The 21,010-nt window shown below is 52.4% G+C and overlaps 1 protein-coding gene across 1 annotated transcript in view; it reads right to left on the reverse strand.

The window, feature by feature from the left end:
* Positions 1-215: 215 nt before the first annotated feature.
* Stk40 (serine/threonine kinase 40) overlaps positions 216-21,010 on the reverse strand; it is a 42,318-nt gene continuing 21,523 nt past the window's right edge. Inside the window, exons 2-11 of the mRNA XM_048350910.1 lie at positions 20,121-20,240; positions 17,426-17,511; positions 16,976-17,119; positions 14,207-14,434; positions 13,488-13,540; positions 7,163-7,278; positions 5,098-5,242; positions 4,868-4,987; positions 4,436-4,520; positions 216-2,470 (exon numbers count right to left, since the gene is read on the reverse strand). Coding sequence (XP_048206867.1) covers positions 2,252-2,470; positions 4,436-4,520; positions 4,868-4,987; positions 5,098-5,242; positions 7,163-7,278; positions 13,488-13,540; positions 14,207-14,434; positions 16,976-17,119; positions 17,426-17,511; positions 20,121-20,232 — 1,308 coding nt within the window. The 5' untranslated portion in view covers positions 20,233-20,240 and the 3' untranslated portion in view covers positions 216-2,251. The remainder of the gene's footprint in view (positions 2,471-4,435; positions 4,521-4,867; positions 4,988-5,097; positions 5,243-7,162; positions 7,279-13,487; positions 13,541-14,206; positions 14,435-16,975; positions 17,120-17,425; positions 17,512-20,120; positions 20,241-21,010) is intronic.

A 21,010-nucleotide genomic window follows, 5' to 3' on the forward strand; every position in this document is an offset into this window, starting at 1 on the left:
ACTGGTAAAAAGAAAAAACAAAGAGAAGCACCGCTCTCCAGATGCGGCAGTTGTGGGACCCTTCTGCTTGCCCTGGCCGTGCTGGGCTGACTGGATCCCGGGGTTTAGGACCTGCAGGCAGGAGGTGGGAACATCCGGTGGCTGCCGGAGCGGGGTGGGCGAGGGCGGCTGGGCTGAGGCACCTAAGCAGAGCAAGAACCGCACACGGTGGACCATTGTGGCTCCAGATCAGGAAGTTTTATTGCTGACATGCAGGAAGAGTCCTCATGTAGTACAAAAATACGTCTTTATACAAACTTTTTGTGACTTTTTCCGTTTTGTTTTGTTTCTTTACAACAGGACTTCTCTCAGTGTGTGACACCAGTGAGGGCAGACCTGACCTCCTCTCCTTGGCTTCGCCGAAGGCCGCCAGAGCCAGCGCTGGCTTGGGAGGAGCCGGGCTGCTGACAGGCTCTGCAGACCTGAGGGTATTGCTTTGAAAAGGAGGAGAAAGACCACAAGTGGAACGCAGGCCCAAGGAGCCCAGCAGGCTGTGGGCCAGGGCTCTGTCCAGGTGGCCCTGGCTAGGCCTCATAGCCTCACCAGAGGGCAGTCTCAGGGCCAGGAGCCCATGCTGACTGCACTTCTGCTCCCTTAGGAGACTTTCATCAAATAAATACAGAAGAGAGGCCTCCCCGCCCCTGGCTCTCAAGAGGCTGGACAGCTGGGCTAGAGGCAGAGCCGGTGCTTAGGGAGGAAGTGCTGGGCTCAGGAGGGCTCCCACAGACCCACTGAGGCAGAGGCACAAGGCGCCCAAGTGCCGGATTGGGGACAAGGGGACGGAGGGGCGTGGGCAGCCCTGCTACTGCTGGCAAGAGGTGGCCCCATTTTTTCCAGATGGGGAAACTGAGGCACAAGGAAGTTTGGGAACTTGCCCAAGGTCACTCACAGTGAGTCAGCTTTTGGGGAGGGGGGAGAATGAAAGGAGACAGCTCACACTCTAGAAACAGTCACCTCCTTGCCGGGAAGCAAGAATGGGCAGGAAGGGCCTTGGGCTACCTGGAGGGGACACTGGCCTCTTTGAGGGTACATGAGGAGGAGGAGGGGCCTCTGGACGTGGGTCTTTGCTTGGCACTGGGCTGGGCGGAGTCCAGTGAGGGGTGGGAAGAGGTGGTCATTCTGGTGAGAACAGCAGTTCTGGCAAGACGGGCATCCACTTCAAAATCTCGGCTCAAAAGGGCAGCAGGGCTGTTCTCGATCCAGGCAGGGCAGGCCCCCAATTGTTACAGTTGTCCCCCCAAGTCTCTGACCCCCATGGAGACCCCTGGCAAGGGTCTGCTAGAGGAGACACCACATGTGTGCTGGGGTGGGGGCGGCAGGGGACATGCCCATGGCGGGTCCTCTGAACACAGGGTGGGGAAGCAGGAGAGCAGCCAGCCCCAGAGCACTGCCGCCCAGCCCACCACCGCTCCCTTCCCAGCGTGTCTACTATGTGGGGACCACATGCACCTGGGTGCCACGGGAAGGCTGGAGAGGGAAGCAGGGCTTCCATAGGCAGCACCTCGGAGAAGCTACTGAGACAGAGAAAGGAGGAAGTCTAGAAAGGTCTCCCATCACCGGAAACAGAGGGCCGGGCAGGCTGGGCCAGCAAAGGGGCTCCTCTGTGCCTGGGGGTGAGGAGGGAGCCCACATGGACCCCTGCTATCCAGTCAGGCTGGGAATGGGGGGGAGGGGAGTTAGCCCCAGCCTGAGCCACCTAGAGATGGGAGAGAAGTTGATTTCAGTAAAAAAATAAATATATTTGGATTCGGCATAAGATGAGGTGAAGGTGTTCCAGAGCTTGGGCCAAGGGTGGCGTCAGAAGCACGGACCATGGGAGGGAGGCCTGGAGGGCGTTCACTGGGAAGCCAGCAGCGAGCTGCTCCTTGAGCTTATTTGGACTGTGGGGGACAGTGCCCCGGAGCCAGGGCCTAGGTGGGTAGGTGGGCTCCCTCCTCCTCCTGTCACTTAGTCCAGAGACAGCATGGTTAAAGAGACAGAGGTAGATTAAAATGTCATGATTAAAAGCAGATTAGTTATCTACGCTTCTCAGATTAAAAAACCAAACAATCAAGCAATCATCCCAAAAGATAGCTTTGTGGTACCTCTGCTGACTCGAGTGACCTAGGCTGTCCCTGCCCTGCCCCACGGCAGCGTGGGAGAGTCCAGCGCTCGTGGGGCCGAGCCCTGAACGCTGGGCCTGGGGCTGGGGCAGGTGCTCTGGCTGCAGCCGCTATTTCCGCAGGTAGCGCTGTGCCAGGATGGCTGTGTCCAAGGAGGTCATGGGCTGCGCGTCGTGGCCCAGCCGTCGCACCGGTGGCACGCTGCCGAACTGCCGCTTGGGCACCCAGCTCCGGGCCTCGTGTATGGAGCTCTTCTCCTCGGCCAGCAGCAGCTGCTGCCGCATGTAGTTCTCAAACTCGTACTGGGAGCACTCTTCCGTCACTTTTGCCTGTAAGGCCGAGGGTGGGGATGAAGACAACAGCAGAGGGTGAGGGAAACCTGGCTCTGAGCCTGGCCCCCTCAGTACCACACGCTGTGATCTGTGTGGCTAGGTACTGAGTGGTCCATGAAGGCTTCAACCAGCCAACAGGCCCTGGCCTTGCTGACTAAAGCACCGACCCAGGAGGAGCAGGGCCAGGGGCCTTAGTACCTGGGTAATCCCATTTCTTTATCTCAGCCCCACCCACGAGCCCCTGCTGAGCCCCGTAGCCCACAGGTAGATGGTGATAGAATCAGTAGTGGTAGGTCTCTATACTAAAGAGTCAGGGCTCAGTTCTACTTCTGAGCTGTGCACCTTTGGGTAAATCATTTTGCCTCTCTGAACCTTCAGTTCCTCATTTATAAACTGGGGAAAAGGATGTAGGCCTCATGGAAATGGTTTTAAGAAGTGGGGACTGGGGGGGGCTGGGGATATGGCCTAGTGGCAAGAGTGCTTGCCTCGTATACATGAGGCCCTAGGTTCGATTCCCCAGCACCATATATACAGAAAATGGCCAGAAGTGGCGCTGTGGCTAAAGTGGCAGAGTGCTAGCCTTGAGCAAGAAGCAGCCAGGGACAGTGCTCAGGCCCTGAGTCCAAGCCCCAGGACTGGTCAAAAAAAAAGGAAGTGGGGACTGGGTTAGAAGAGAGTGATAAAAGGGGGATCAGGATAGAGTTGATCGGAATACATTGTAGATAAGTGTGGGATGTCCCAATAATCGCTCCCCCCCACATCCAACTAATGTATGCTAATTTAAAAAAAAGATACATAGCTGGGCATTGGTGGTTCACACATATAATCCTAGCTATTCAAGAGGCAGAGATCTGAGGATCATGGGTTTGAAGCCAGCCTCGGCAGAAAGTTTGAGAGACGCTTATCTCCAATAAACCACCAAAAAGCCAGAAGTGGAGCTATGGCTGAAGTGGTATAGTGACAGCCTTGCATGAAAATATTCAAAGTTCAGGGGCTAGGGATATAGCCTAGTGGCAAGAGTGCTTGCCTCGTATACATGAGGCCCTGGGTTTGATTCCTCAGCACCACATATACAGAAAATGGCCAGAAGTGGCGCTGTGGCTCAAGTGGTAGAGTGCTAGCCTTGAGCAAGAAGAAGCCAGGGACAGTGCTCAGGCCCTGAGTCCAAGCCCCAGGACTGGCAAAAAAAAAAAAAAGAAAATATTCAAAGTTCAAAGACAGTGTCCAGGCCCTGAATTCAAGCCCCAGGACTAGTGCGCGTGTGCACGCACGCACGCATGCACACACACACACACACACACACACAGAGAATGAACGTAGGTCATATAAGCCGTAGGGAGGACTGAGGCTCTGTCTACAAGTGCCACCAATGACTATTTTAGCAGCTCGGCAGCCTGGCGACGGTGGAAGTTGGGGTGGAACTGGAGCTCTTTCTTTTCAAGGGTGGGAGGCTCTGCTATGGTCCCACATACTGCTGCTCCTTCTAACTACTGTTTGCCTAAAGCTCCAAGAGTGAGAGTCCTTTCACATCAGGCCTGGTGGCCTTCCCAGGAGCCTTCCCTCCAGGGGGCGCCCTGGAACCACCTGCCAACTCAGGTTTCTGTCCACCCAGGCCCAGCACTTTCTCCAGTGCAGTGATTGGAGGGAAAACAGGGATAAATGAATCATACAAAAAATGAAAAAGCAGGAGGAGTGAGAGGACCTAGTGAGTCAGAGGGGCAGAGAAAAGTGACTTTGGCAGGAAGAAGAAGCTGAGAGAGCCATACAAAGCCTCTGCAGCAGAGGGCCTCAAAGGAACTGGCCCCTGCCTCAGCCGCCCATCACAGGCTGTAGGGCCTCTGGCCGGGCTGCACACAGGCAGGATGCAGGCGGCTTCCACTCCTCCTCAGGGCTGAGGAAGAAGGCCCGGGAGGCCCAGTGCCACCAGGGGGCTGGCAGCCTGTTCCCCCCTCCCCGCCTTACCTCCTGGGAGCTGTCTGCATTGCTCATTTGGTCGTCGATGTCAGGAACCACTTGCAAAGGCCCACTTAGAGACGACAGGGACTGCCTGCAGGGTAGGTAGACAGGTCAGCCCCAAAGAGGCCAGCCCCCCCACCCAACTCCAGACTAAGCTGCCCAGGGAAGCCCCTGGTTTTGGGTCCAGCCAGCTATCTTTTGCCTAACATGACTGACTCCTACAGGTCTCTGAATTATCCAGTGTAGGGAGAAATTCTTTTTGTTGGGGACTTTGTGGAGAACCGGGTGAGGCAGTCCTACCTGCAGCTAGCAGGGAGGGGCATGGGGGACACAGCCTGCACTGGGCCTGCCCCCTCTCAGCCCTGCCCTGGGAAACCTGGACACCTGCCTCTGCTCTTCTGGCCTAGGTGAGTTCATGGCCCTGTGCTCACCACTTACCACGAGGCAATGATGGCACTGAGGGCCTCCAGGACATCAGCAGCAGCCAGGCGTTGCTGGGGATCGAGAACCAGTAGTTTCCGGATGAGACACACGGTGTTCTCAGAGACCCGCCCATCCCTGGCCAGGGAGAAGAAGAGGTAGAAGGCTCAGCAAGGGCCTGAGGCTAGCCTCCCCAGGACTCTGGGACCTCTTTGTGCTGTCCCCTCACCCAGAATTTAGAGACTCACTCAGGGATGGTGTACTCAGCAGCCTTGATCTTACGGAAGAGCTCCTGCGGGATGCTGTCGTAGAAGGGGAACTGGCCATAGAGCATGGTGAAGAGTACCACACCCAGAGCCCACATGTCACTTGGCTTGCCCCTGTATGGCCGGCCTAGGGACAGAGGATGCACATACTCAATGGAAGGACTTGCTCTCGGATGCTCCTGCTGTGGGCCTACTGCTTCAGTTAGGCAGCTCCATCATGGGCCTGTCCACCCAACACCTCACCCAGATCCCCTTGGCTCCCCCTTCCTTGGTATCCTTCTCTCCTTCCCAGGAGATCCAGCTCCCTGGGATGGCTCACTAGGATGTACAGTGACTGGCTGTGCATAGCCTGTCTACCAGCCCTGCTCTGTACATTGGCCAGTGTGCCTCTCCAAACTGCAAGACCTGGAGAGGGGAGGAGCCTGGGTCTGCAGTTCTCGCTCCCAGCAGGCCAGCTTACAGAACAGGGGTCCAGTTACATTTGTGAAACTGGCTGTGGAGAAGGCAGTCACTCCCATCCCCATCCCTTTCCCTGTCTTCCCTGGTTCCTTCACAACACAGATTACCACCAGCTAGGGCCGCCTTTCCTCTGCTGCTCCCTAGAAGCCCTGCTAGAAGGCAAGTTCTCCGCCTGCAGAGCCTCAGGGCCCGTGGTGAACTCAGAAATTCAGGCATTTGTCGCTAGCTTCTCTGTGCTACAGTTTCTTTATCTGTGCTATACTATGAATGTTCCTACCAAAGCTCACTAAAATTTCACTCCCTTGAGACTAGGTCAGTAAGCTCCCGGGTTACAAAACCTGTGTCTGTTACAAACTTGTCGGGCTCTGGCTTTGTCCCTGTATGACCCCTCTTGCCATGTGATGTGGCGTGTGACCTCAGGGAGTTTCCAACAGCAAGGACTGAGGAAGGCCTTACCAGATGTGGTCCCTTGACCAGAGATCAGCCTCTAGAAGTGTGAGCTGAATAAACCTTTATTCTTCCTTCTGTCCTACAGTGCTTCAGTCCATTTTCTGTTGTTGTAACTGAATGCTAGAGACTAGGTGTTTTGCAAAGAACAAAGGCTTAAGCCAAGTGCCAGTGGCTCACGCCTGTAATCCTGGCTATTCAGGAGTCTGAGGTCTAAGGATCATGGTTTGAAGCCAGCCCAAGCAGGAAAGTCCTTGATACTCTTTTTTTTTTTGGCCAGTCCTAGGCCGTGAACTCAGGGCCTGAGCACTGTCCCTGGCTTCTTTTTGCTCAAGGCTAGCACTCTGCCACTTGAGCCACAGCGCCGCTTCTGGCCATTTTCTGCATATGTGGTGCTGAGGAATCGAACCCAGGGCCTCATGTATACGAGGCAAGCACTCTTGCCACTAGGCCATATTCCCAGCCCCCTTGATACTCTTATCTCCAATTAACCAGAAAAAAAAAGAAAAAAGAAAAAAGCCAGAAGAAGAGCTGTGGCTCAAGTGGTAGAAGTGGTAGAGTGTTAACCCTGAGCAAAAAAGCTCAGGGATAGGGCCCAGGCCCTCAGTTCAAGGCCAACGACCAGCACAATAAAACCCACAACACATCCACAAAAACTGAACCTTATATATTTTTATATTTTACATAATTCCTAGTTCTTTTTTTTTTTTTTTTTTTTGCCAGTCCTTGGGCTTCAACTCCTTGCCTGAGTACTATCCCTGAGCTGACTTTCTTTTGCTCAAGGCTAGCACTCTACCACTTGAGCTACAGCACCACTTCCGGCTTTTTCTGTTTATGTGGTACTGAGGAATCGAACCCAGGATTTCACGCATGTTAGGCAAGCACTCTACAGCTAAGCCACATTCCCAGCCCCATAATTCTTAGTTCTTAAGAATGTAGATCAAACGCTATTTCCTGGGAAAATCCTACATGGATTTTCTATGCCTTCTTGGAAATCCTTCCTTTCCTGTACTAGCTCTAACTTCATGCATTATTTTACCAAGGTATCTTGCTTCTCTACTAAACCAAAGCCTTTGCCCAAGGAGGTATTGGTTGGGCCATTGTGAAGTCCTAGCACCCTAACCAGGGCGTCCACACATACCACTGAGCACATCGGGGCTAATGTAGGCTGGGCTCCCCCTCTGGTCCTTTAGCAGGTCCCCCTCGCTCACAAGGTGCTTTCCAAGGCAGAAGTTGGTGATGGTTATCCGATGGGTCCTAGGAAGGGAGGCAGAGTGTAAACTGACCTAACAGTCCACAGCTGGGAACGCCAGGTGAGAGCCAGGCACCCTGCTGGGCCAGCCCCCCATCTTGAACAAACACAGCTGGGCAGGCTTATCCCCACACATGGGTCCAGGAATGTGACCCATATCCCCTTTGGCTGCCTGCTGAGCACCCAACAGAGCATCTAGCTCCTTTCAATCCAGTTGGGCCTGTAGGGGCTTCCCCTGAACCTGTTGCTCTGGCTGAGTCTCAGGTGTAGCTCGGGCCCAGAACATGATATTCTAGATTGGGAGTGATGGAGAAATGTAGCCTGACTCCCCCATTCACACGTGTTGGAGAAGTCCAGCAGAAGTGAAGGATCTTAGCCTTCTTCCTGCTGTAAGGCCTCCCTGCAGAGTGAACCTGCTATACCTCCTTCTCACCCAGTCCCACAGCTGTGCAGAGGAGGAAACTGAGTGCAGCCACTCGTCTCTGGTGGAGTATGGAAGCTAGTCCCATACTTTATTCTCCACTACTGATTGCACTGCCCATCCATTGTGGGCTCCAAGGTCTCTCCAAGGGGCCCAGGCCCTGGCATCCAATTAGCTCTGCACAGAGCTGAGAACAAGAAGCCTGCGTCATCCCAGCTAGCAGGAGTTATCACAGTGCACCCTAGAGCAATAGTACACCCTAACACAATCTCTCTAAAACCTCAGTACGAGGGAGGTCCTGGCATGGGAAAGATGGGGGGATTTTTCTGGGCAACTTTTTGGATAGTGCTCTCTATGTTAGAAGGAAGAAGAACATTTGCAAACAGGAGCAAACCAAATCTTGGCCTTCTTCCCACTTCTTGGCAGGGAATGTGAGGATAGATGCAGGGCAGCTGGGCAGCAATGAACTCAACTGCTGGGGGACAGAGCACCAATGGCCCCCTCTTCAGAGCGATGGTTCCCAGGTCCCCAGGAATTGTACAGCTAGAGATGGGGCTACTGAGAAGGGAAGTTCACTCCAGGGAAGAAATCAACATGAGCTGGTGAGGTCATATGGATGGCAAGGTTGGATTAACAGGGATTTAAAGTCAGCCTTTCCTCTTTTCAGAAAGTGCTGGGTTTGGCCTGGGGCCTCATGCACAGAACGCATCTCTCTGCAGAGGGAGTACACCTGCTTTGTCAGGAGGACATACACGGTGGGTGAAGCCTGGCCACACAGGTACTGTTTGGAGTATGGCAGGCTGGGGCCACGCTGCCCTCCAGCACCTTCACCTGGAGGCCACCCCACCGAGTCCCAGGAATGAATTAGACCATGTGCTCAGCAACGCTGCTGTATTCCTAATTTCTGGGATTTTCTGTGATGATTTGTTTTTTGTTTTTGTTTTTTGGTGCTAGGAACGAACCCTGGCAAGCGCTTATCCACCGCAGTTCATTCCCTATTCCATTCCCAACAATATTTGCCCCCGATAGGATGGCCAGATACTGTGTGGCCTCTTGGGATTCCTCATCTGAAGCAGCAGGGCCTGGCTGGGAGCTGCTTAACGTGGAGCCAGGAGAGGAATGTGATCATCACAGGCAGAAGGGGCGAGCACAGAAGATCATTCAGTCAAGCTGGGCCCAGACTCCAGGGGGCCCTTGGCACAGCAGGGGTACTCCTAAACGCTTTGGGAGAACTGAATTCATACAAACACAGAGCTAGCTTGAGTACTCATCGTACTTCTTTCCTCTTTTGCCAATTCTCCTTTTCATGACCAGTTCAGCTCATAGCAAGAGGGAGTCGACTGTTTCCATTCACCCCTCCTAACAGCCTTTGAGGGGAGATTTTTCTCACTGCCCCATTCAGAAGGTACAACTAAGGCACAGAAGTCACATGGCTAGTGAGCGATGGAATAGGATTCAAGCCCAGGTCAGGTCCAGCCCCTTTTGGACCTCAGAGCTGACAATGCCAGCCCCAACTCTTTCCTTTCATTCCATCCAGGCTGATTCATGCCGTGTCCTGTGCTTCATTTTCTGTCCTGACCTAGAAAACCAGATTCCCCCTCCCCAAGAGGCTGTGGGGCAGGCAGTAGTGGGCTCAGCCTTTCCAAGAAGTCTCCAGAGAGGGCCCTTACACCACAGCTGGAGGTAGGGGTTGTGCCATTCAGGGGACTTCTTAGCTGGCCGTGCTGGCCCGTGCCAGCCAGCAGGACATGGCGGCTGGGGGGAGGGAAGCGACACAGATCTCAGGGCATGTCTTTCTAAAGTGAAGTCTCAGGTGGGGAAAGGATCTGCTCAGAGGCGCAGGGTGTGGGGCTAAGGGTGGATTTCCCCAGCAGCTGCGTCTGAGGGGCTGAGAGCCCTTCAGCGATCAAGGGGAATTCTGCTGGCAAAGGGCTTGGTGCAAAACAAAGGTCAGGCGGTCTTCTGTGTTCTCAACAGAAAAGTGTGCTGCGGGAGTCCCACGGGTGCCCTATACAAAGCTGCCCCGTGGCCTGTGGGGCAGTTAAGAGCCAGAGTCAGGCAAAAGGTCTCAGCAAGGGTCACACGGGTCACGCGCACAGGGAAGCAGGCTGCTCTAGTCCCCACACCCCATGTCACTGTGCTGGACGCTGGCCTGCTCAGGCGTCTGGTCCGGACAGGTCCTAAGGAGCACAAACGCAGTCTCCAATGCTCACAAAACCGGAAGGTGGACAGTCCAGGGGAGGGGACTCATTCCTAGGGCCTAGTCCTGGGTTTTCTACATTCTTGCCTTATGAATCTTGGTAAAGTTCAGTTTCTTCATCTGTGAGACAGGCAAAGTACCAGTGCCTGACTCTCAGGATGGGGCTGGTTCTGCCAAGGTAACAAGATGGCCCAGGGAGGGCACTCAGCCTGCCGCTCACACAAAGCAAGCTGCCAGTGCCCTCTCCTCTTCTACTGGCACACCCAGCAGAGGTTTCCAGTGAGGAGCCCAGGAGAAACGTGGCGGCTGGGAGCACCGGTGCTGGGGAGGTGGGCTTCAACTCAACCCTGCCAGCAGGACTTCCAACCCTCTGTGCAGCAGCTGCTCAGCCCTGGGGCTGCCTAGTCTTCCGTGGGAAGCAACAGGGTCAGAGCCGAGACCTCCTGAAGCTTGGCAGAGCTCCTCTTCCCTGCCACTGCCGCCCACACCAGCTGGGTGGCACACAGCTCCCCGGGAGTTCCAGACCCCCCGGCTGGTTCTGAGGGGAGAGTGAGGGCAGTGAGGGCGGAGGGGCCTGTGCGTCAGCAGGGGCAGCTCCGAGTGAGTCACACTCCAGCTATGGCCTCTGGGCTACCACAGTGTTCTCCTTTTCTAGGAACTGGTATGCAACAAGCCTGCCTAAAAGGAAGGAGGAAAGAGGAGGAGCCCACAGCCAGCTTCACTTAACCCCAAAAGAGGACTTCAGATTTCAGCCCTGGCTGCCTCACAGACACTCCTCCTTGTCCCCCTTCTTAGGGGCGCACAGCCCAGCTAGTCTGCCTGCCTCTGGCTGGCTCCATCATCTCCGGCAGGGTGGGTAGGAAAGAGCTGGAGATCTTCCAGGTCAGCCCCTGACTATAGGAGGGGGAAGGTAAGGCTTTAGAGGGAGACATGAGGGGTGGAAGTGTGGCTCAACTGGCAGAGTGAAAGTATCAGGTAATGAGTTTAAGTCTTGGTCTCAGACAAAAAAAAGGAGACATATGATGATGACACCCTTGGCACATGGCGGCGGCGGCGGCGGGGCTCCTGGTTCCATATTCTCATGCCCCCTACTGAGATCCTGCCTTCATTTTCCTTTTGTTGTGAGACTGGCACTCAAACTCTGTACCTAACGCTTTGCTCATTGGCTGGCGCTCTACCAACTGAGCTATGCCTTAAACCTGAGCACCTGCCTTCAAATGGAAGGTTTCAGAACCTCTGTCTGCTCTGAGACCCAGAGAAGTCCGTCTTCACATGAAGGAAAAGTCTGAGAGAGGTACTGATGCTCTGTAGTCGGAGCAGTGTGGCTTCAGCTACACTGGTGGCTCTGAGGCACAACCTTCTGACTGCACCCCAACCAGCATCAAAAACAGCTAGTGGGCAGACGCCCTGACTGCATGCGTCCCTGACAACGCTTGGGATGCTCATGTAGAGCCCAAAAGAGGCTGCTATGGAGGGCTTGGGCTCTCTAGCCCAACTGGAGAAAATATAGATGCTGCAGTCGGATGCACTTAGTTGCTCAAAAAAAAAAAAAAATTACTTTGTCTCTCTTGGTTCCCCCCCCCCTTTCTCCCTACCCCTCCTTTCTTCTTCCTTCCCTCCTCCCCCTTCTCTTCCCTCTTCTTTGCTTTTGTCTTTTCAGGCAGGGGTGTCTCAATCTGTAGTCCAGGCTGACTTGGAACTTGCTATACAGCCCGGGCTGATCTCAATCTCCCAGAATTTCTGCCTTAGCCTCCCTAGTGCTGGGACCACAGATGTGCACTAACACTCTCAGCTGCTCTAAGACAATATGCTCTCCACAGCTGAGGGCTGAAGTAGCAAGTACTAACAGCTACTTTCCCTTTGAATTCAGAGGAAGGGCTGGGGGAGCCCCTGGGCCCTCACCAGCAACAGGCCTCATTTCCTGAGGGCAGCGAACACTAGGTCCTCCTGTCTCCTGTCTCTCAGCTCATCTCAGCACAAGAGGTGTTCTTAGGATGGGCTGACTCCTGCGAGGCACTTTTGCATCGACTTATCCGAGTCTCAGGCCCATTTTTTCAGGTAGGGTCATCTCTTCCTCCACAGATGAGCATTGTGCAAAGAAGTGCTGGTGCCACAGTCGATAAATTCACAGTGAGTGAATTTAGTGAGTTCAGTAAGTGAACTCTCATCATCTCTAGGACAAGAGGCACTGCTGGGATGTGAGCCAAGTCTGACCCCCACATCCTGCTCTTTCCTCTTCTCTAACTCACTCAGCCAGATGGGGTTCAAGCAGCTCTGGAATTTCCTGTTTCCTTCCCTCCTCCCTGCAGAGCATGAAAGGGTAAGGATCTCATCTCTTTACTGTTTCAGGCTGGCACATCTTTACTTGTTTATCCTTTGTAGATTTGACTCAGCTGGCAGAGTCTGCTCTGAATGCTGTCCTCAATGGGATACCTGTATTCTTGTCAGTTCTGTCATATGGCAAGCCCCATGGGGCAGGGGCTGTAGCCTAGAGAAGGGTTTATAGCCCCAGAACTAGGGGAAGGTGATGGGAAAGTGAGGCCAGCTTGGTCACTGAATACACAGCACGCTCTAACAGTGTTTTGGACTCAAGCCCTCAGTACTCCCCCACCTTCCCCCAGCTTCCTTTCTTGGACCACTGAGGCTTCTGATACTTTACAGGGATAGCGGGCTCAGGACACTCTCCTGGGCTAGTCTCTTCACATCACGGAACAAATCACTACTAGGCCACTTCTGTTGTGAACCTGTGCTGCCTGCCATCTGTAAGCCTTCCAGATTACCTGGAGGTAAGGGGTAAGGGAAGAGGCTTAGAAGGGCAGGGGAAGGAACCCTGTGTTTCTAAGACTGTGATGACCCATAGAACAGTACTTCTTCCTATTACTCCTGAGCCCCTGAACGGCTGGTCTTCCTCTACTCCTGTCCCAGATTACTCCCAAGAGCCTGTGCCCTATATGTCAGGATGAGTGATGGCGAGCTCCTTGAGGATGCTGGAGAGTGGCATATAGATCCTCTCCAAGCTCCAGAAATGCTCTCCCTGACACTTCAAATGCTGGCTGCTGACTACTCACAGGTAAGTCCTAAGTCCCTTTCTAGGAAGCCTATGTGGCCAAAAGTAGCTGTCTAGCCCAAGGCCATGTCCACTGAAGGATTCCGGCTCCCATGATTTCTCACCAAGGCCCTGCCATGTCATCCTTGTAGTTCAGCTTCTCTCTCAGCCAAGTTGCCTCCTTCTCCACAGCCCTGCCCACTCAGCACCCCCAGCTCACAGCCCATGATCTGTTCTCTGAGGAGCCCAACCTGCAGCAAGGCCCAATCTTGCTCTCTTTAATCCATTTGTCCATTGTTATAGTCATTTGATGAGCACCCACTATAGCCAGGGAGCCTACTCAAATTCCTTTCCACAGCCGCTTTTATGGCTCTAAACTCCCAGTCTCAGAAAGCACCATATTCCTATGCAGCAACAGACGAATGCCAGCATCTGCCCCGAGCTCTGGATTTTGGAAGGCGGGGCTGCTTTGAGTCAGAATCTGCAAGGGGATTCAATCTCCTCCAACCCCCAAGGACACAGCACAGAAGAAGAAACAGAATCTTACCTTTTATTGAGCACCATGTTCCCAAGTTTCAGGTCTCTGTGCACAATGTTTTTCTGAAAACCAATGGGCAGATGGTTTGCACCACAAGAGTGAGGTAAGGCAAAAAAGACAGCAATACCCTGCGACACAACTCTTAGGCCTCACTAAATGGGTGTCTGGAGGGATAAGGTGTGCCCCCTCCTGGGCTCTTTCCTCCACTCCTTCTCACCTCAGGGCAGCAGCTAATGGGGAGCCTCTTCTCCCTTTCCTCTCCCTCTTCTCTCTCCATGGACTATCCCTTAGAAAGGAACCAACTGTCATCCTGGGACTATAGGTCAGAGATAAAATGCTGTTTCCTGTCACTAAGAAACCAGGCTCAGGCTTTCCTGTGCCTGACCTTGGGGATGTGACACCTTCATTCTACAAGGCTACAGCTACTGGGTAGGCACCTTGTAGCTATCCTGGAGCTGGGGACTGATGAGGAATTACTTGGTGGGGCTCTGCTGGACTGCCCCGAGGGCCCTCTCCAGAACCACCTCAGGGGCCTGAAGCACTGTGCCCACCTGGAGCACCTGCTGTTCACCAGCTTTCCACTGGACAGAGCTGCCTTATGTAAGCAGCAGCAGGAAAGGTGGCTTTCTGTGGCATGTGCGGCCCTCCTGGCTTCCCAGGCAGAGTACAAAGGAGCCACAGTGCTAGGAAGACCGGGGGAGGGGGGGGGAGAGGGGGCAGGGCCTCACCTGGTGCAGGGCCTCCACCACCCGGACTACATCATAGAAGATGACCACGGTCTCCCGCTCGCTGAGCCTCTTCTCCTTGATGACATAGTGCTGCAGGTTGATCAGGTCGGCAGTCTTATCACTGAAGTCGTGCGCACAGAGGCAGTCTAAGACAAGGCAGATGCGTTTCTTCATCTTTTTAACCATTCGACTGGATTCTGTGTCCTCAACAACTTCACAAGTGCGGTCCTGGGAGACAAGGAGAACCAAGGCTTGGTTGTGGACCTAGTAGGCCAAAGCCAAGGGTGTGAGACTCTCCTCTGGAAGTGGTTACTCAAACCAATGAGAGCCTAAAGCAAGCCTGGAGGCCTGGGTCGCTCACGGAGCTCAGTACTGCTCAGCTGCCACATGCCAAGTGCATCTCAGGTGAAGGTCTATGCCTTGATCATACTGCAAAGGACTTGGGCCAGGCTGGGGATTTAAAGCCAACTGGCCCTTTTAGCCCACTTTGCTTCAGAAGCAGCAAAACCAGGGCTCAGGGGCAATTTCTCTCCACAGAACTCTTAGATTCCAGCTATTACCAATGTCTTTCCTGTCTAATGTCAATGGTGGAAGTTACAAAGAGGTCAATTCTAGAAGATCACACAGTATTCTTTGTGTGTAAGACAGCAGCTTTCCTCTTGGAAAGCTAAGGGTATGGTTGTGGCCTTAAATGACTGGGTTTGTTTAGTTCCACCACATCTCAACTGTGGGTGATGTGGCAGTTTGCATACCCTTTCCAAGACTCTGGCTCTATAATTTTATGTTGTTGTTGGTCATGGGGCTTGAATCTGGGCCTAGGCACTGTTCCTGAGCTCTTTCACTCAAGGCTACTGCTCTACCACTTTGAGCCATAGCTCCACTTCCAGCTTTTTGGTGATTAACTGTAGATAAGAGGGTCATGTACTACTGCCTGGGCTGGCTTCCAACCATGAGCCTCAGATCTCAATCCTCTAAGTAACTAGGATTACAGGCATGAGCCACCAGTACCTGGCTCCCGGTTCTTAATCTATAAGAGAGAGCTAGAGCTGGTGCTGGTTTGAACCCAGGGCTTCATGCTTGTAGGCAGGTGCTGTAGTATGGAGCCACACCTCCAGCCCTTTTTTGCACTATTTATTATTTTTCCTGTGGTACTAGAGTTTTAAGTCAGGATTTCATGCTTGGTAAGCAGGGACTCTACCATTTGGAGCCACTTTGCCGGTCTGTACTGTTCCTGTCTGAGTACATGCCTGGATGAGATTCACCTATTTTAGGCTTCCTGTTATAGCTGGGAAAATTCTGCCTGTGCTGACTTGAACTTCAATTCTCTTTATCTCAATTTCTATGATCTAGTTGGGATGACAGGTATAAAACACCACAGCAGCTATTAGATGAGAAGGGGTCTTGAAATATGCCTCTGCTGGTGCTGGCCTCAAATCACAGTCTTCCTGATCTCAGCTTCCCAAGTAGCTAGAAATACAGGGATACAGGTGTGAGCTACTGGTGCCTGTGGCTTTTTTTTTTCTTCCCCTTTTCTGGTGCTGATCCTGGGGCTTGAACTCAGAGCCTGAGAACAGTCCCTGAGCTTTTTTACTCGAGGCTAGTGATCTATCACTTGAGCCACAGTTCCACTTCTAGCTTTTTTTTTTGGGGGGGGGGTAGTTAATTGGAGATAAGATCCTCACAGAATTTCCTGTCTAGGCTAGCTTCAAACTGTAATCCTCAGATCTCAGCATCCTGAGTAGCTAGGATCATGGGTGTGAGCCATCAGCACCCGGCTAGAAACACTTTTTTTTTTTTTGCCAGTCCTGGGGCTTAAACTCGGGGCCCTGAGCACTGTCCCTGGCTTCTTTTTGCTCAAGGTTAGCACTCTACCCTTGAGCCACAGCGCCATTTCCAACTTTTTCTATATATATGGTGCTGAGGAATCAAACCCAGGGCTTTATGCATGCTAGGCAAACACTACACTAGGCCACATTCCCAGCCCCTTGACTTCCTTCTTGTTTAAGGGAAACATTTAAATTTTTGGAGTTGCTGCTAATTGAAAACTAAGAATAAGACCTTGAGAGGGTGTGAATGTGCGCACGGGAGGCATTTTCCATTTATTTCATGGCAGGAAATCCAGCTAATAGGAGTTCTTATTGCTTGGAACAGTGATGAGTGTGTATCACACTGTGTGGTGCTTTCCACGCTCACTCATCTTGCAAACTGCCCAAGAGGCAGGCGCTGCTCTCATTACCCCATTATACACATTTCAGATTGATGACCTGAAATGACTTATTTGAAGCCATACAACAGCAGCTCAAGGACATCTGAGGTACAAACTGAAATGCCTAGGCAGGCAAAAGGACTTCAGGACCAAAAACAACAGTGGTGATTGATCTAAAGGTGGTCCAATTCTTCCTCATTGCCCTCTTCTCCCCTCCAGCCTAGTCAATTCCTGACAAGAAACTCTTTAAATAACTTCCTGCTTTCCTTCTTTTTCCCTGAAAACAAAACAAACAACAAAACCCCCAGCACTTCAAAGAAAGCCTGGCCACAGTTAAGATGTCAGCCATGTGGGATGTGGGTTCCTGCTAGGCCAAGATCATCACCACAGGGGCACTGCAGCAGCTAAACATGGCCCCAGTCTGAACTCTAATGGATCTTGCCCAGGGTCTTCAGCCAGATGGGCAGTGACGCCAGGCCTCACATGCCAAGAACTGTTCCGAATGGATATGGCCCCCAAATGGGTCAGCTGGGGTTGGAAGGAGAGGAGGACAGGCTACTCACCTGGAAAAGCCCGTGGTGGTGGACCACGCCATCTTGTGTGTGCAGCAGGGAGAGCAGAGAGTACTCGGTGTGCAGGAGCATCTTGCCCTGCCTCTCCTCTTGGCTCTCTATGCCTTGCTCGCCTCTCTCCTCAAGGGTAAGGATCTTTAGGGAAGCACAAAGAGAAAAGAAAAGGGGAAACCCCTTCTACATGACAGAACAGTTGGAGCAAGGGAAGTATGTTCACTTCTTACCACGAGACAGTGAAACACTTTTCATGATGCAATCACATTTCTATTTAGGCACAGATAAAGCAGGATTTGTTCTGCATGAGATTGTAAACTTGATAGCTTTGCAGGAAGAAGACACATTCACTCACAGTGATGCAGGTATAAAGGCAGAGAGTGGGGAGGAGCAGCTGCCAGGAGAGGCCTTGGGTCCCAAGGGATCCCTACCCCATCCCTTGCTTACCTTCAGCTGATAGAAGTCATCTGTGCCATCTTTCCTGGCCAAACACTGCACAATGCTCGGCACTGGTGAGTTGCCCAGACGGGGACCTAAAGCAGAGAGGGCCGCTGGCTTACTTTTCAGGAGCCCTGGCTGTCACAGCCCTATGTTACCACATGGTCTTCTGACTACGTCTTCTCTTTAAGAGGGTACTAGAGTTCATGCCCACTGGACTTCACCAACCAAGTTTCTTGGTGGAGTATTCTCACAGCCTCACTTCCCAAAAATGGTAGATCTGCCTGAGATGCACCTGGCTTTAGTTGGTCCATTCCTCAAAAGGAGGTTTGTGAGTGTGTGCATCAGTCCTGGGACTTAAACTCAGAGCCTAGCCACTGTCCCTGACCTTTTTTGCTCAAGGTTAGTACTCAGCCATTTCCTGCCCTGGCTAGCTTTTATCTGAAATCCTTAGATCTCAGCCTCCCTAGTAGCTAGGATTATAGGCGTGAGCCATCAGCACCCAGCAAATAAGGAGGTGTTTTTTGTTTTTATTTTTTGCCAGTCCTAGGGCTTGAACTCAGGGCCTGAGCACTGTCCCTGAGCTTTTGTGCCCAAGGCTAGCACTCTACCACTTGAACCACAGAGCCACTTCCAGCTTTTTGTTTTTGCTTTTCTTTTTGGGTGGGGGCAGTCCTGGGGCTTTAACTCAGGGCCTGAGCACTGTCCCTGGCTTCTTTTTGCTCAAGGCCAGCACTCTACCTCTTGAGCCACACAGCACCACTTCTGGCTTTTTCTATGTATATGAGGCACTCTACCACTAGGCCATATTCCTAGCCCCATTTCCAGCTTTTTCTGTTTATGTGGTGCTGAGGAATCAAACCTAGACAAGCACTCCACCATTAAACCACATTCCCAGGCCAAGGAGTTGCTTTTGACTCTGGGTGCTGCTGGACCTTCTGGAGCCCATCTGTGAGATAAGAGATCCCAGGGTGACACTGTCCCTCTGACTCAGCCACTCTGGCACCCCTAGGGATCAATGCAGAACACTACAGCTTTAATAGGCTTTCCTGGAGATTCTGACAGCACTGCCTGGCTTCAGCTCTTGGACCACAGTGCTCACTGTCCTGTGACAGCACCCGCCTATGCTCTTGGAGCACAGGTCAGATGGCGTCACAGCACTGCTGCTGTGAGAAAAGCTCAGCAGTTCTCCACTGCTCTCCACATACAACCCAAACTCTATCGGGATTTGGCCTCCAAGGCCTTGCATGGTTTCTTCCTGCCTGCCCTGCTCTGTCCTTTCTCCTGCCATGCTCTAGGAGGCTCCTCCTGCTTTCCCTCCCCTTCTATGCACTTGCTGTTCCTCCTGCCTTTCACATGGCTGCTCCTTCTCAAGCTTGGTATCTGCCAATGTTACTTCTTCACACGGGCCTTTCTTGGCTGCCCTTCTCTATCTATAGGCCCTTCGCACCCAGTAGCACCAGTACTGATCTTCCCTCACGCTCTCCCTTTCTCTCTCTGCTTCTGTCTCTCTTTTTCCTTTTGGTGGTGGTAGAGTTCGTATTTAGGGTTTTGTACTTGCTATGACTTGGTTTAGTTAATTTTCAGATGGGGTCTTAGGTTTTCTTTTTCTTTTTTTTTGGCCAGTCCTGGGGCTTAGACTCAGGGCCTGAGCACTGTCCCTGGCTTCTTTTTTGCTCAAGGCTAGCACTCTGCCACTTGAGCCTCAGCGCCACTTCTGGCCATTTTCTGTATATGTGGTGCTGGGGACTCGAACCCAGGGCCTCATGTGTATGAGGCAGGCACTCTTGCCACTAGGCCATATCCCCAGCCCAGGTTTTCTTTTTCTTATCTGGGCTAGCCTAGATTGAATCCTCCTACTTATACCTCCCATACAACTGTAATTGCAGGGGTGAACCATTATGCCAGGCTTTTTTTTTAAATTAAGATGGGGTCTTACTAACTTTTTGCCTGGGCTGGTTGTCTCTACCTCCTGAATAGAAGAAAATCCAGGTGTGAGTCATTGACCTAGCTCAGTGATTGTCTTCTATTTACTCTTTCTTTTCCCAACAGAAAAATACGTTAAGTTCCATGAGGGCAGAGACTTAACTATTTTTATCACTTGCTGCATCACTGGCAACAGCCCCGGCCTGGTGAATAGTAGGCACCATTATTAGCTATTTGTTGAGTGCCTGATGCTGAAACAATCTTACAAAGCTGAAGTCACACCCAGTCTTTGATGCAGATCTGGGGTGCACCCCGATTTGCAACCCTGGCCATAAGCAGCCTGTGAAATCCTGTAGAAAGCCCAGTGTTGCAGGAGTTCTGTGCCTATTTTGTAAAAAGTTTGGGGGCTGCAACATAAAAAAGCCCTGTGAAGTTAACTATGCTATATGGGATGGTCAGATAGCGCCTTAGATGAAGGGTCTTGGGTTCTAACGCAACTTGTGTTTCCTGTGGGCACAAGGCCATTCTTGGGGCTCACATGTGAACCTCTGAGGGAAGAGACAGTTGATTCTCTGCTGAGACTCATGTAAGGATCTTCTACTGTACACTCCACTTTCAAGTGAAAGTGAAGCATGGGAAGCATGGGTCTGGGGTTGGTCAGGAACCCAAAAACTGCAGGTGGGCACCCCACAATGATGTTTTCAGGTCAGATCATGGAAAGCCCTCCTGCTGGCCCTTGCCCCCAGCACACCCACTCCCCTGCCAGCGAGAGGCTTACCAAGGATGAACGGTCCGGCCCTCTTTGCATTGCTTCCAGAAATCCCGCTCCCGAGAGCCTTCGCCCTGGCAGACGTTTCCCCAGCTCCTCTGTCTGATGCTCTCCGCTTCATTCTCAGCTCTAGACAAGACAGAAGAGATCCCCTCTGAGTAGGTCAGTGACTCCTCGGCACTAGCCAAGTCTTCAAGTCTCTGACGTGTGGATGCACCACGTAACTGCTGTTGTTCCCACTGATGCCACCCCATCTTTCCCACTCTGAGGAGCACCCAAGGTTCCCAGTGACAAAGAACAGCCAGCTAGGGAACAATAAAACAGAGGGGAGGAAACTGGGCTTTGTGTAGATGCTAAAGCCAAGCCTCTGCAGAGACAGAGAAGGCAGCCTGTCCTCGGCCTGAAGCAGCTGTTCCCAAAGTGAGGCCTTCCCACTCCAATCATCCATAGCCAAAGGGCCACGGCTCCCTGGGAAAAACTTGCGTTACTCCTGGGGCTCAGGCATTTTGCTGTGAAGTGTGAGGACACCACCCTGAGAAATCCTCCTTTAGGGTCAAAGAGAGATTTACTCTTTCTCCTTTTCTCACTAAAAGTTTTTATTTTATTTTTTTATTTTTTGTCTGTCGTGGGGCTTGAACTCAGGGCCTGGGAACTGTCCATGAGCCCTTTTTGCTCAAGGCTGGTGTTGTACCAGCCACAGGGTCCCTTCCAGTTTCCTGGGGGTTAATTGGAGGTAAGAATCTCATGGACTTTCCTGCCCAGGCTGGCTTCGAACAGCAATCCTCAGATGTTAGACTCCTAGCTAGCATTACAGATGTGAGCCACCAGAGCCTAGTGAGATCCTGTCTTTTAAAACAAATTACCCCCCCCACCCCAATCTACCACTGGAGATAGCCGGG

The sequence above is a fragment of the Perognathus longimembris genome, chromosome 7 (genome assembly GCF_023159225.1).
Source record: "Perognathus longimembris pacificus isolate PPM17 chromosome 7, ASM2315922v1, whole genome shotgun sequence".
Lineage (NCBI taxonomy): Eukaryota > Metazoa > Chordata > Mammalia > Rodentia > Heteromyidae > Perognathus > Perognathus longimembris.